Below are 13705 nucleotides of genomic sequence, written 5' to 3'. Positions count from 1 at the left end.
AGGCGATCAGACTCTGAGTGTAAAGAAGGTACAAGTTGACGACACAGCAACATATAATTACTTATCCACAGATGCTGTCGCGACGGTTACTGTTCGGCATTCTGCTTCTCCTCGTGGTGCTGAGCGTCGCTTATACAGACTCAGGTGAGCGGAATCAAGCTACTATAAGTGGATGCTATTCTGTAGGTAATGCAAAATAATAACAAAGGTGGAAATAGAAGAGCCACTTTCGCCAAATCAAAGCACAACATAACAGTGATCTTAATGTATAATAAATGTGTGAGAATACCTTCACTATCTTCATTATTCGCCATATTTACAATGAAAATAAAGTCGGGCGGAGCTTCCGGACTGCTTCAGTCATCGTGCTAACTATTAGCCAAGTAACAGATCTAGCGAGCTACTCCGTGTCTTGAGTTGAATTTCCAGCATTATTTTAAGGCAAACAAGAGAAGAAAAAGAAACGGACACAGTAAATACTGTTTTTGGTAACCTGGAGGGTCTGTGAGCCGACCGACGACCAACGAGGAAGTTAGCCGCAGGCTAGCTCGAACAGTTACATTCGTGTTAACGTTACTTTCGGTTTAGCTCGGCTAACTTGAGTGAGAATGAAATAATGTAATCGTGCGGCTCTTATAAACTTTTCCACGTGTTATTGGACCCAACGACTCAACTAATGACAGTCAACCGAGACATTTATTGGGAGTTGTGACGCTTAAAAAAAAAAAAATCTGTTTTACAGACGCTTCTGTCACAATGTTAGAATATTAGAGGACGGTGTAATGACGCAGTTTGGCCCCCAGGAGACAGATTCTCCTCGTGGTGTTTGAGTGCTACTGGGCACATAAAACTGCAAAAGCAAGCTACATTATGAAAGTATCCAAATTACACCATTGTTTACACATCATGTGTAATATTTTAATGTAAAGCATCATTATTATTTTCTATTAGTAAGCTACATGTTTATATAGACAGTTTTAAATGCCACTCAGGACGAGATAAACAAGTTCCTCAGGTTATTGGTTTCACTTCACTGATGAGTAAATAAATAATTTCTGTATTTATGACTCCAGAACAGCTTGTGTGTAAAGCTGAGGAGAAGTTACTGGAGGCTAAATGTGCTTTTGTTTACAAACACTGGATTCTAAAACACAGCGACGAGCATCTTATGTGTGTATTTTGTTGTCGACGATCCAACAACGCACTCAAAATATGTTTTTGTCACCTGTTCGTTGCACAAAACTTTGAATGCATTTCTTTCATTTCATTGTCGATAACAATCATCTTATCTGCAGTCAGTCACAACTTGGAGAACAAACTGAGCTCATAAAACTTTTCTTTTCCCTGAAGCAGATGTGATAAATGTGCTTCTTGCTTTTTAATACTTAAGTGTTTCTCTTTTATTACCAGACCGTCCAGAAGGAGAGGACAACCCCTGTCCTGTGTCTCCAGATAACCGAAACAGTAAGTTGAACTTGCTTCATAATTCAGCCTCCAGATCATCTTCACACCTTCAGTGAGGTGAACAGTGTGCAGCTGTTGCAGCCTCTGATTTTTATAGTACAGATGTTAAAGGAAGTGGAACGTACTCGTCATGGAGTTACCAGAGCTTCATTATTAAAATGACCCGACAACAACAACAGGGTCATATTTGGCACCATTGTGTCAGTGGATCAGTTTGAAGTATTTCAGGAGGAGAAACAGTCAGTGAGCTGCTAGTTGATGAACTGGAGGCTAAATGTGCTTTTGTTTTAAATAGTAATCAGTGTTTCCCACACATTGATTAATGACTATTGATTTTATTCTTTTTTCATTTAAAAAAAAATGCGGTGTATCTGTTTGGCTGCATTTCTTTCCCCTGCTGTGTCTCTCTGTCTCTCACACAGTCCCTCCCCTCCATGTCTTTATGAAAAACATCATAATCTGTTGAAGTTATAATGAGGAAGCTTGATATTTGGTGCAGACGGCTGGTGAAAGTCACGAGTTCACGAAAGTTTCGTGTTGTGTTGGAAACACTGATATGAATGTTGTCAAATGTGCAGCTTCATATCTAATGACTGTTATAATAACTACAACACTGGATTCTAAAACACAGCAACCAGCGTCTTGTGTTGTCTGTATTTTGTTGTAGAAGATCCAAAGGCTCGATGCAATCATAATGTCTGTTTTTTAATTTTTATTGTCTTCAACAGTGGTGCGGCGCCTAATTACAACTATTAAAGGAAAAGATGGTGACACTGTGATTCTCCCATGTTCAACAAAGAACAAGACGGATCTCAGCTATGACAGAGTTGAGTGGTTTAAGGGTATGACAACGGAAAATAAACCCATCCATAAGTACGTTCGGCGTTCTGACCCCCCCCAGACACAGAGAGATGACTTCAAAGACCGAACATCTCTTTCTGAGGAGGGACTGCACTCAGGGGATTGTTCTCTAAACCTGAGAGTAAAAAAATCTGATAGTGGCTCGTACTACTGCTGTGTTCCAGGGCGTCTCTACTGTCCGGTAAACTTAGAAGGTACGTAATACTCATACTATTTTATTATGAGGTTTGTAACCAAATGTACACACAATGCTTCACAGGTAATAAACAGTCACTTTCTCAGTTACATGATATTAAATCAGATGTATGTACAAATAACATGCAGTGTTTTTCCAACCTCACAGATTTATTCTTTTTGTGTAAAACAAGTTGAACTGTGACCTCCGACCTCTTACATATGAGGAGTTTAATTGCAAATACGATAAAAGCCATCATGTGATGACATGATTTGGAATCAGTTTTGCAAAGTAACCTTTTAAAATTATTATAATATAGTGTTTTTATTTTAGTTAATAATGAAAAGCAGAATAGGAGAGATTAAGTTTGAACTGTCATTTTCAGTGCATCTGCTGGGCAGATACGAGTTCATACTTTTATGTTTATATCACCTCTTTGTTGCACAACACTGTTTAAAAAACATTGTATATGTTAACTTTTATTTCATTGTAAATTACAATTATCTTATCTTCATTCAGTCACAACTTGGAGAACAAACTCGGCTCATAAAACATTTCTTTTCCCTGAAACAAATGTAATAAATATGCTGCTTGCTTGTTAATACTTAAAAAGTTTCTCTTTTTTAACAGAAGAAGACTCCTCTAAGATGCATCAGAATGTTACTGTGTCTCCAGTTAAACCACCCAGTAAGTTGAACTTGCTTCATAATTCAGCTCCAGATCATCTTCACACCTTCAGTGAGGTGAACAGTGTGCAGCTGTTGCAGCCTCTGATTGTTATAGTACAGATGTTAAAGGAAGTGGAACGTACTGGTCATGGAGTTACCAGAGCTTCATTATTAAAATGACCCGACAACAACAACAGGGTCATATTTGGCACCATTGTGTCAGTGGATCAGTTTGAAGTATTTCAGGAGGAGAAACAGTCAGTGAGCTGCTAGTTGATGAACTGGAGGAACAGCTGAACTGCAGTTTATGCAAACCAGCACACCTGCAGCACACCTGCAGCACACCTGCAGCACACCTGCAGCACACACAGTGTTGTACACTTTTGTTTCCCTTCCTCTCAGCAGAAGCATGCAGCCTCCTGCAGCTGTGAACAACTGGAATATATTATGTACATGATGAACTGAGAAATATAAATTAGAAATCTGAGGCAAAGCACTGACACTAACATCTCTCCTACATTCTTTCAGATGGCACAGACGGACTGAACAAGATTATTGGTGGTGTTGTCGGTGGTGTTCTTGGTGTTGGTGCTCTCATCATCATCATCGCTCTGGCCTACCGTTATCGGGAGCAGCTTATGAACTGTAAGTCAAACGTCTCTCAACTTTATCATTATTGACACATTTCCTGTTAAACAGTCACTCAAGTTGTAAAGTTGCTTCACTCGCCCTGTTGTTGGTTTAAATGTTACTGACAGTTAACATCCTCTGTCAGTCAGTATCACTGACAGTTAACATCCACTGTCAGTCACTGTCAGTTTTTCTACATGAAAATGCGACCTCTGTGAATCATGCAAATCCGCTTTTTTTGGGGGGGGGGGGGGGGGGGGGGTCTGGACTGCCAGACCGCTATTAACCACCAATAGGTTTTAACAGACCTGGGACCGTATTCACAAAGAATCTTAAGGCTAAAAGTAGCTCCTAACAGGCGAATTTAGGAGCAACTCCTGAAAGTAATGGGCGTGTCAGTCGTAACTTTAGGACTCCTAATTTTTGAAAATAAGAGTTATTCACAGAACATTTTAGGCCTAAAAGTAGCACCTATGTGTGGGAGACCTTAGAAGTAGTCTAGAGGACTCCTAACTCTCTAAGACCTGGTCACAGCCGAATGTTTTGGAGACGCTAAATAACAGGGAATTATTAAAATGATGTCAGATGGACTGCGAAGGGACTGAAGTTGTGGTTGAGTTGGTGAGGGACGCAATAACGTTCCCAGCCAACCGGAACAATCCAATAACGCCAGAGTTAAAATGTTTGGCAACACTCCGGTATTTGGCTACGGGGAAAATGCAGCTCCTCACACGGGACTAGTATTACCTGGGGACCTCAAGTGATTTAGAAATTATCCCACCACGTCCGTGTTTTGTGCGGCGCATTCACACAGGATAAGCAAAGTCTGTGTTTTAACTCTAATTTACTGACATTATCCCCGGGTCGATCGCACCGGAGCCCTTACTGGAGGAGCACAACTGTAAGATATGGATATTTTTAATATAATAACTGGTGAGCCTGTTGAAAGATGGAAAAATGTTCCTTACCGCATGCTGCCATGCATGTAATCCATCTAATCATCTTTCGAGATTTCACTCATCTGATGAGCCTCCTGAATTTGCACCCAAAATGCTGTCAGAACTTTCAATTATAATTCCCAACGCAGCCTCCATAATTCTCCACTGGGAAAAAACTGGCAGAACACGTTGCAATTTACTGGACATTGTTGTGAAATGGCCTGGATCAACACACGATTCCTGAATTTTAATGGAGAGTGGTTTGACGCAGCTTTTCAAGCAAATGTCGCTTTTATTGACAATTCACGTTTTTCATCGCAATCTTCTAATTTGTAATTTTTGTCCGAAGCGTTTTTGTCTGGCGGGGGGTGGGGGTGCACTTAATTCTCCTCATAAATACATTTCTTTATTTAATATCTTTTCATAGGCTTTGTCATGGGCTTGTAGGCAACTTCCTTATTTTCACTTCATGCGTTGCGTAGCCTAAATGACTTTTCAATGGGCTGCCCTGTCACTCAACAGCCAATCACCGTTGTCACCGCTTCTAAGTGCGTCTTTATAAAATGACGTCATCCATAGCAACAGAGAGTTACTTCTAGTTTAGGAGTTCACTGTTTTCATAACTAAAAGTAGGTCTCAGCGGCTTTGTGAATTACTTTTAAGAAAAGACACACAAAAACACATAGAAACTTTAAGCCCGATTAAGGAGAACGTTAAGATAAAAGTCTTTGTGAATACGGGCCCAGGGGTTTATTTGGGACAGGTGTTTAATTCCCTCCTCACAAAAATCCGGGATGACAATGTCACAAACTTCTCCAGCTTCTCGGTGAATTCTCTGGCATCCTGCTGGGCAATAGTTGTCTTCGGCCAGTGAAGTTGGTGCGGCGGAGATGACCAGCCAGCACTCGCTACAAACTCACAGTGGCGGACATTTGTTTCTCCATCGCCCTGATCATTTTGTGGGACACTCTCTCGTGGTGTGCCCGTTTGCTGATAACTCATCCCCGCATGTTTAATTAGCTCAGTTTGTGTTTTATAATGTTTTTATGTGTTTACAGCTGCCAATGTATGTAACGCTGTTACTGTGATGACATATGACAGTTAAATATTTAATCTGTCTATAATAACCACATCCTGACATGTAACTGTGATTTTTGATAATACTAATAATAACAATCATGACAAAAAATTAACAAAGACTGCAGATCAAGATAAGAAGCTGCAACTTGCAGTGAGCAGCTCTGTCTTCTGTTAGCAGTGAAGTGACATAGTCCATGACAGAACATTATAGTTTATTATTATTAGAATTTTTATTACGACTATTTTTCTGCATATTCTTGACTTTGAATGGGAGCTGCTGTAAAGCATTTCTGTTTCTGATTCATATATTATGCAGTCAGTTGTCCAAATTTTAAGTTTAATTAAATGAACCAAGACAGATGTCACATTTACATGTGACCCGCTACGGGTCGTGTAATTTCCTGCTTTTTTATCTTTTTCCAATCACATCCCTGTTACTTGGTAATAGTGAGCTGAGAGGAAGTTTGAGGTGATGGAGGAGAAATAATACTGACTATATTGGGGACACAAGATGATAACTGGGGTAGAAAATGATGAGGAACTAACACAGCGACCAAACTGAGATCATTAAACTTTTCTCTTCTTGAAATGGTGATAAATGTGCTGTGTGCTGTTTCAATACTAACAAAGTTTCTCTCTTTTTAAATTTTTTTTAACAGACTGCTCAGGAATGAAGCCCACAAACCAACAAATCTATCAGGTCGTTCCGCTCCAGGATCAGCTGCCACCTCCAAATCAAGGTAATCCAAACTCTGAGGTCATGTAGGAGCTTTAATATCACCAGATGATAACTGGGGGAGAAAATGTGATTCTGCTGCACAAAGTTTAATAGACTTTTATCTTAACGTTCTCCTAAATCGGGCTTAAAGTTTTTATGTGGGAGTCTTTTCCTAAAAGTAATTCACAAAGCCGCTGAGACCTACTTTTAGTTATGAAAACAGTGAACTCCTAAACTAGAAGTAACTCTGTTGCTATGGATGACGTCATTTTGTAAGGACACACTTAGAAGCGGTGACAACGGTGATTGGTTGTTGAGTGACAGGGCAGCCCCAGTTTAATAGAATCCAACAGATTGTTGTTTTCTCACCAGAGCAGAAAATTACAGTTACTAACTCAAAACAATAAAAGGCACAAAGAAGTTATAGTAGTGATTCTTCAGTACAAAGGAAGAAGAACCATCAGACAGAACTGCAGACTGATGACTTACAGTTTATCAAGATGGACGACTGACAGCTCATCAAAGTGAATCCAGCACATCATGATCGCCTCCTGGTGGCTGAATGTGATGTAGCTCATAAACACAACTCCTCCATGTTAGTAGAGGAACTAACAAGTCAAAGCACATGTCAAATACATTTTTACAAAAGATGTTTTCTGATAATGAAGCTCGTTCTCATCTTGCTGGTGATAATTTGGCTTCATATTTTCTCAGTGGAGGAAGTTTATGGCGTCATTTTAGTGCCAATAATCAGCGCGCATAAAGACCACTCTCTATGCGCTCGCTGTCTCCCTCTTTGCCTCCTGCTCGCTCGACTCTGCTGAGTTTTGGCACTCTGGGGGCTGGCTTTGAATAGGCGGCCCCTGCAACCCCCCCTCATTCTGATTGCTCACTTTAAACGCCTACTAACGCTGGCCGAAACCTCGGTCCATGTAGCCCTCCGAAAGTTCCAGGAAGTGCTTAGACAATAGAAAAACAACAGGAAAACCATGATAATCGGTAAATAATGGTCAATAAATGCTTCGCAAAATGTATCCGCGCTTGTGTTATTTGGTTTGACCTGCGTTAAGTTTATTAAACCTGTACAGTCGTTGACAGCAATAAAATCGTAATATATTCTCTTTATTTTTTTTTACTTTCAGACTTGAGTGAGGCTAACAGGTGACTGACAAGTCTGGACTCACAGCAGCATTATGATGATAACTGTGTTCTGATAGGAAATCCATGGCAAATAATTAAAATTTTGATTTGAATTCATTGCAAATAAATGGAATTCTATCAGTATTTGTTAACTATTCTTACTTATCCCAAACTTACTCTACTCATTGATGCATAATAAATCACATAGTCTTGATTTTCCCAATGCATTTAATACCACAATGAATTCCTTAAAAACAGTATCTAAAGAAGTCAAACAGATCAGCACGTCAAGTTGTTTGTGTCCTTTCTGCTGTGTTGTCCTTGAATACAGTCTTCACCAGGTGTGCTGTGCTGCATGGGGATGCTCTGATCGCTGGGAGAAAGGCGTGTGCATGTATGGCTTCCCCAAAGACAGGGACAGGAGAAAAGCATGGATGGCTAAATTGGGATCAATAAAGTAATTTTGTTCTATTATATTCTAAATTCAGAAGGAGCAATTTAACCACCTACAAAGATTTTGATGACAAAAAATATGTGAGGTAATCATATTCAAACAATACATTTGCACTTTCAAATACCACACCACTGGGAAGTTTAATTTTTTTTAAATTAAAACCAGAGAACACAGAACAGGAAAAACAATGCAAAAACCAAGAGAAGTCAAGTTGCCACCCCTCCCAAGAAGCCTATGATGTCATTCACCACATCGAGGAACTGTTTACGACAAAGACTGGTTCCTCCCTCATGGAGCTTCCAAACGCAGAGGGTGAAGCTCTGAAACTCTCCAGCAGGCTTTCATCATCCTGTGGAGTAAAAGAAAGATTTATTAGGTTGAGGTTGCGGATTGAATAATAAAAAAAAAAAACATAATTAACAAGAGACATGTAACATCCTCCGGAGCTATAAGATCTTTGGTCTTTACTCTTCAGTTCTCCTGATGTGCAGCATGCAGCATCAATTCTTATTTAAATTACTTAAAATTATTAATTAACTATATATTCATTACAGTTGCTAATATACATATCATACTAATATACAGACTCATCACCCATGTCATAAGGCGCACTTGTGCAATCTAAGACAATCCAGTTCAACTGCTCTGCCATGCATTCTTACATTTAAAAAACTTACATATTTCAAGTTTTAGCTGACATTGTCATAAAGTGTCTGCTGTGCTGGGGTGCATTATATTCATCACTGTTCCTGATATTTTGCCCTCTACATTAAAATACTTGAAGGCAAATTATAAGTAACAATTGTTGAGATAATGCAGTCCAGCACAGCACCACCACCCACTATGTCCTCAACAAATAACATAAAGTAGAATAAACACCTTTCTGGTAAGATTTATAAAAGCAGAATTTATGGCACAGCTGTTGTACTGCACTGCATGATGTTGCAAAGGTGTATCAATGATATGACAAATAGCAATAGTTATATTTAATATGATTCCTTTAATAATAATAAATAGCTCTCTTTCTAGCTTACATATTTATGTAAAATACATAAACTGACGACATTACGAGCTTGCATTCCAGAATCAATGTCCTCATATCATAAGCTTCACCCTTCATTCTGCAGCCTCAATGATATTAAATTGATGTTTATCTACAATCACACTTCCTACACATTAACCTCGCTCCTAGTATAAATTGACAGCGTTGGATTAAGTTATATTTAGAGAACAGAATTTACATTTATCAGCCTGTTGCATGTGTTGCTATTGTTGTCCAGTGTGCTAGTTAGCCTGTTCATATTCTCTAAATTTTCTAAACTAGACGGGGACAATCCACCAACATACTTATTTACTCATGTCAATTTAATTCCGATGCACTACTGATATGAAAATGTCATTCTTTAAACGTTTTTACGTTGAACAAGTGTTGCTCCGACCATCTGCTCCATAGGAATTACATTGAGTGGCACTTAGCTTGTGCTAACTTCCGGAACTTTTGAGGGGCTCCATCATAGACATATATACATATGTAATAAGAGAGAGCGCATGCTCATGTTAAGGTACTCTAGACAGTAGGCATTTAAAGTGAGCAATCAGAATGAGGGGGGGGTTGCGGGCCGTCTATTCAAAGCCCACCCCCAGAGTACCAAAAGTCAGCAGAGTCGAGCGAGCAGGAGGCAAAGAGGGAGACAGCGAGCGCATAGAGAGTGGTCTTTATGCGCGCTGATTATGGATTTATGCGTGCGGATTATTGGCACTAAAATGATGCCATAGAAGTTATGTATACTTTAATGACAGTCTGTTGTTCTGCTTGTATGTTCACTATTTACTCTCATAATAAATGTCTCATAAATAAGATATTTACAAGAAACAGAGGAATGTTTTGGAGTAAATTATGTATTTAGTGGAAGAACTAAAACGTCCCAGTCTTTCTGACTCGCCATGTAAAAGTACACTTGAAAAGTGGGAGGTTAAGAAGCTTTTTCATGGATGGCCAAATGAGGCTGTGTTTGAAGGTGGGACGTCAGGGATATTTAGGTTTGTTGTGAAATCCGATATTCCAGGGTATAATTGGCCGTTTTTGACTATTTTTGATTTTGCCATTATATTTCACCTTAAAAACTATTTACGTGGTGTTATTATTTTCAGCACAACCTCACATGTGTGACTGTACAGTTATTTTTTTTAATTTGACATACTGTATTAACACAATGGACCTAAAATCACAAAAAAAAACATAAAATCCGAGTAGAAAAAGTTAGATTTTTTTACTGTGAAAACCACAAATATGTTTAACAAACCATTTTTACTTGTAATGCAAATATAAATTGTTGTTTGCTAAATTTGTGCATACATTTTAAACATTTACGAAGTTATATGTAACTATTTACATTTAAATGCAGGCAATGCTCAGGTCTGCCTGAGCTCCTTCCAGCTGAATGAAGAGCTGCACTGCCTCCACATTCAGCTTCTCCTCAGTGTTCTGACTCATTAAACAAAAAACTACTCCACTACTCACTAAACACACTACACCAAACACTACATAACACACTATCTACACACTCCAAACACGCTAAATGTCACAAATCTCTCAACTCTCAAAATCGCTGTCTATACACTGACCGTCGTTCGGCCTGTCAATCATCCGCCTAGGTCCCTCCCACAACTTCCTGTTCCTCAACAACCAAACTTGCTGCTTGGACACTTTCGTGACAAAAGCCCATTTTTACCGTTTCTTCCTGCACCAGACACAAAGCAAACGTGACCGCAATGTTCGCGAAAAAGCGTGGCGGACATTATTTACCCAAAGTCCGTTTTTGGACGTGCCGATGCGTCCGGTCCATCGACTCGGGAGGTGGGCCGTGTAGCTAGCGGCTAACGGCTAGCTACACACAAACATCCACAGGTTCCGATTCCACTTTGTTGTCCGCGCGTCTCCGGATCTCCTCAGACCCGAACAGACTCGGTCTGGACTCGTTTAATCTCATTAATCCACAACAGTCAGTTTAGATGCACAGAACAGAACGGGAGCGAACTGCCGGCAAAATCCCGGTCCAGCTCGCTCCGCTGCAGGTATAAACCTGCTTGTTTCTTAAGGTATGTCGTGGGCTTTAGCTCTGCAGTGACTGGCTCTGGTGCGCACGTGGCCACGGTGTGCAGTGATTGGCTCTGGTGCGCACTCGACTGTGGTGGCTCCAGTGGACAAAGCTCGGTGGAATTTGTAAAGCATTTATGAAATAATTTAGTCACGGTATCATTGCAGTCCAAACAAATGCTTAGATGCACACCACTGAACCACGCAGCAGCCATGTTGAAAGTCTCAGGTCAGTGTGATCCTGATCCGCAGAGATATTTGATCAACAGAAACACACACACACACACACACACACACACACACACACACACACACACACACACACACACACACACACACACACACACACAGACAGGCAGAGATTCTGTGCTTTTATAGAAAGAAGATGGACACTGACAGCTCATCAAAGTGAATCCAGCACATCATGATCGCCTCCTGGTGGCTGAACGTGATGTAGCTCATAAACACAACTCCTCCATGTTAGTAGAAGAACAAACAAGTCAAAGCACATGTCAAATACATTTTTACAAAAGATGTTTCTGATAATTAAGCTTGTTCTCATCTTGCTGGTGATATTTTGGCTTCATTTTTGCCCTGTGAAAAGAAGTTATGTCTATTTTAATGGCAGTCTGTTGCTCTGCTTGCACGTTAACCATTTGGTCTCATTTTAAATGTCTCATGAATAAGATATTTACAAGAGACAGAGGAATGTTTTGGGGTAAATTGTGTAGCTAGAAGATATTTGACCTTTTTAAGAAGCCTTATGTGATTTATTAAAAAGCACTTTGCTTTGAAATTGTGGGGTTTCATAACCTGCATGTAAAACTGTTCTCACCTTGTTCTCTCACAGAGAATCGAACCAGCGGACCAAAACCCAAATGAAGAACAGAGACCGATGCTTGAGAATGAGGACCAGGGCGCTCCAGCTGATGGCAACGAACCGGCAGCTGACAACTGAAGCAGGAACATCCGTCCGAGTATTGAAGTAAAACACCTCAGCTGTATGAAGAAGAGAGAACGAGTTCGAGGCACTCCACAGATGATGTTTAGTATCCAAAGATTTTGCTTGATTTCAGGTTTATCTTGCTGTTAGCTTGGCGTAGTTAGTCAGACTTTAGGTTTTATACATTTATAAATATTGCCTCTGCCCGACTCCACATGTAAAAGTAAACTGACTCGTGCATACAGACATTTTGCCAACAAAGAAAATTGGTGAAGTGGCCAAATGAAACCAGATTGTAGAAATTAAATGTGGGAGGCGTCATCATACCTAACATATTATAATGACGCCTCAGAGACATTTAACTTCACAGCACGTATTTGTAATAGATTCACTTTGTAACAAACATTCAAACCAGCAATTTAATCTGTAATATTCAACAAGCACCTTTTAATATAAGATAATTTATATATATATATATATATACAGTATATGTGAATTATAGAGTGTATAGTGTGTGTGTGTACTGTTTTATAAATGTGATGATTATTTTCTTACCTTTTGTGCACACGCACACTGTTAGTCTGGATCCTACGCCCTGTTTTATAATGCAGCTTTTTTTATAATTAGTGTGTTCACTCAGGTCTGATGTTTTTAGGTCAAAGCCGAGCTGACGTGAATAAAAACTCTGGTCTACTGTAGAGTCCACTGACCGGCTGTAACGCAGTAAACACATTACCATCGCACACAAGCCTTCCTAACAAGAATTTGTGATAAACTGTGCCAACGTTGTTCAGCAGAAGTAATTGGTGTGAAAATGGAAACTTCACGTGTCCATTAAGCATTATAAGCATTTCATATTCAGACTTTGCCAAAGCAGAAACCAAAACTGTGAATTGTTTCAATGTTGGTACACAAACTCAAATACTCCAACATCATGACACATAGTCACATAAGTTCACATTGATCAACATGTTTCTGCATCATCTTTTACACAAATCTCCAGACGTAAACAGAGTTTCTGAACATCTTCACTCTTGGAGAAGTTTTTCAATGACTGAAACATTAACATGAGCACTGAAGGCCAAAACGCAGAGAACTAGCTTTGTTTTAAGAAATATGTGTGTACGTGCCATTGTTCTAGAAACAAAAGTGTTGATTATAATGTGTCTTCATTAGGGCCGGGACTTCAATGCGTTAATTACGTTTAATTAACTACACAAAAATGAACGCGTTAAAAAAAATTTACGCATTTTAATCGCACTTATTTTTGCACCGCGGAACGTTTCTCACTGGAAGAGTTTCAGGGGTACCGATTATACTGGAGCACCAACTAATGTTCATGACTTCAGACAACAACAATGAACGAAGAAGCAGATGAGACTGCTTTGGTTGGCCCTGTGGATGGGAAATTTTGTTTTCAAAAGTGGACGGATGGCAGCATAGATAAGAGCATGCTATTGCTGCACTTTATGGCAAAAATTGCACTGGTCGGGGCAGCGTTCAGCTCAGTGGGTAGAGCGCGCGTCCCATGTACTGA

General features: G+C 39.7%; 1 protein-coding gene across 2 annotated transcripts; it reads left to right on the top strand.

The window, feature by feature from the left end:
- LOC115589839 (uncharacterized) lies at positions 1-12600 on the top strand. Of its 2 annotated transcripts, none has more exons than XM_030431020.1 (7): positions 1-144; positions 1411-1464; positions 2193-2519; positions 3131-3187; positions 3697-3813; positions 6476-6556; positions 12076-12600. In XM_030431020.1, exons 1-7 carry the CDS (start codon positions 72-74, stop codon positions 12105-12107), a joined length of 741 nt encoding a protein of 246 aa, XP_030286880.1. In that variant the 5' UTR covers positions 1-71; the 3' UTR covers positions 12108-12600. The 2 variants fall into 2 exon arrangements, with proteins under 2 accessions (XP_030286880.1, XP_030286881.1); XM_030431021.1 differs by lacking the exon at positions 12076-12600 and adding an exon at positions 7677-7761.
- Positions 12601-13705: the final 1105 nt, after the last annotated feature.

The sequence above is a fragment of the Sparus aurata genome, chromosome 10 (assembly GCF_900880675.1).
Source record: "Sparus aurata chromosome 10, fSpaAur1.1, whole genome shotgun sequence".
NCBI lineage: Eukaryota > Metazoa > Chordata > Actinopteri > Spariformes > Sparidae > Sparus > Sparus aurata.
This window is presented reverse-complemented; position numbering and strand designations above follow the sequence as displayed.

Bases quoted from the DNA above. Each gene is read 5' to 3' on its own strand.
- LOC115589839 (XM_030431020.1), top strand. From the start codon at position 72: ATGCTGTCGCGACGGTTACTGTTCGGCATTCTGCTTCTCCTCGTGGTG. The intron at 145-1,410 runs GTGAGCGGAATC...TTTTATTACCAG, and splicing joins CGTCGCTTATACAGACTCAG to ACCGTCCAGAAGGAGAGGAC. The intron at 3,188-3,696 runs GTAAGTTGAACT...ACATTCTTTCAG, and splicing joins GTCTCCAGTTAAACCACCCA to ATGGCACAGACGGACTGAAC.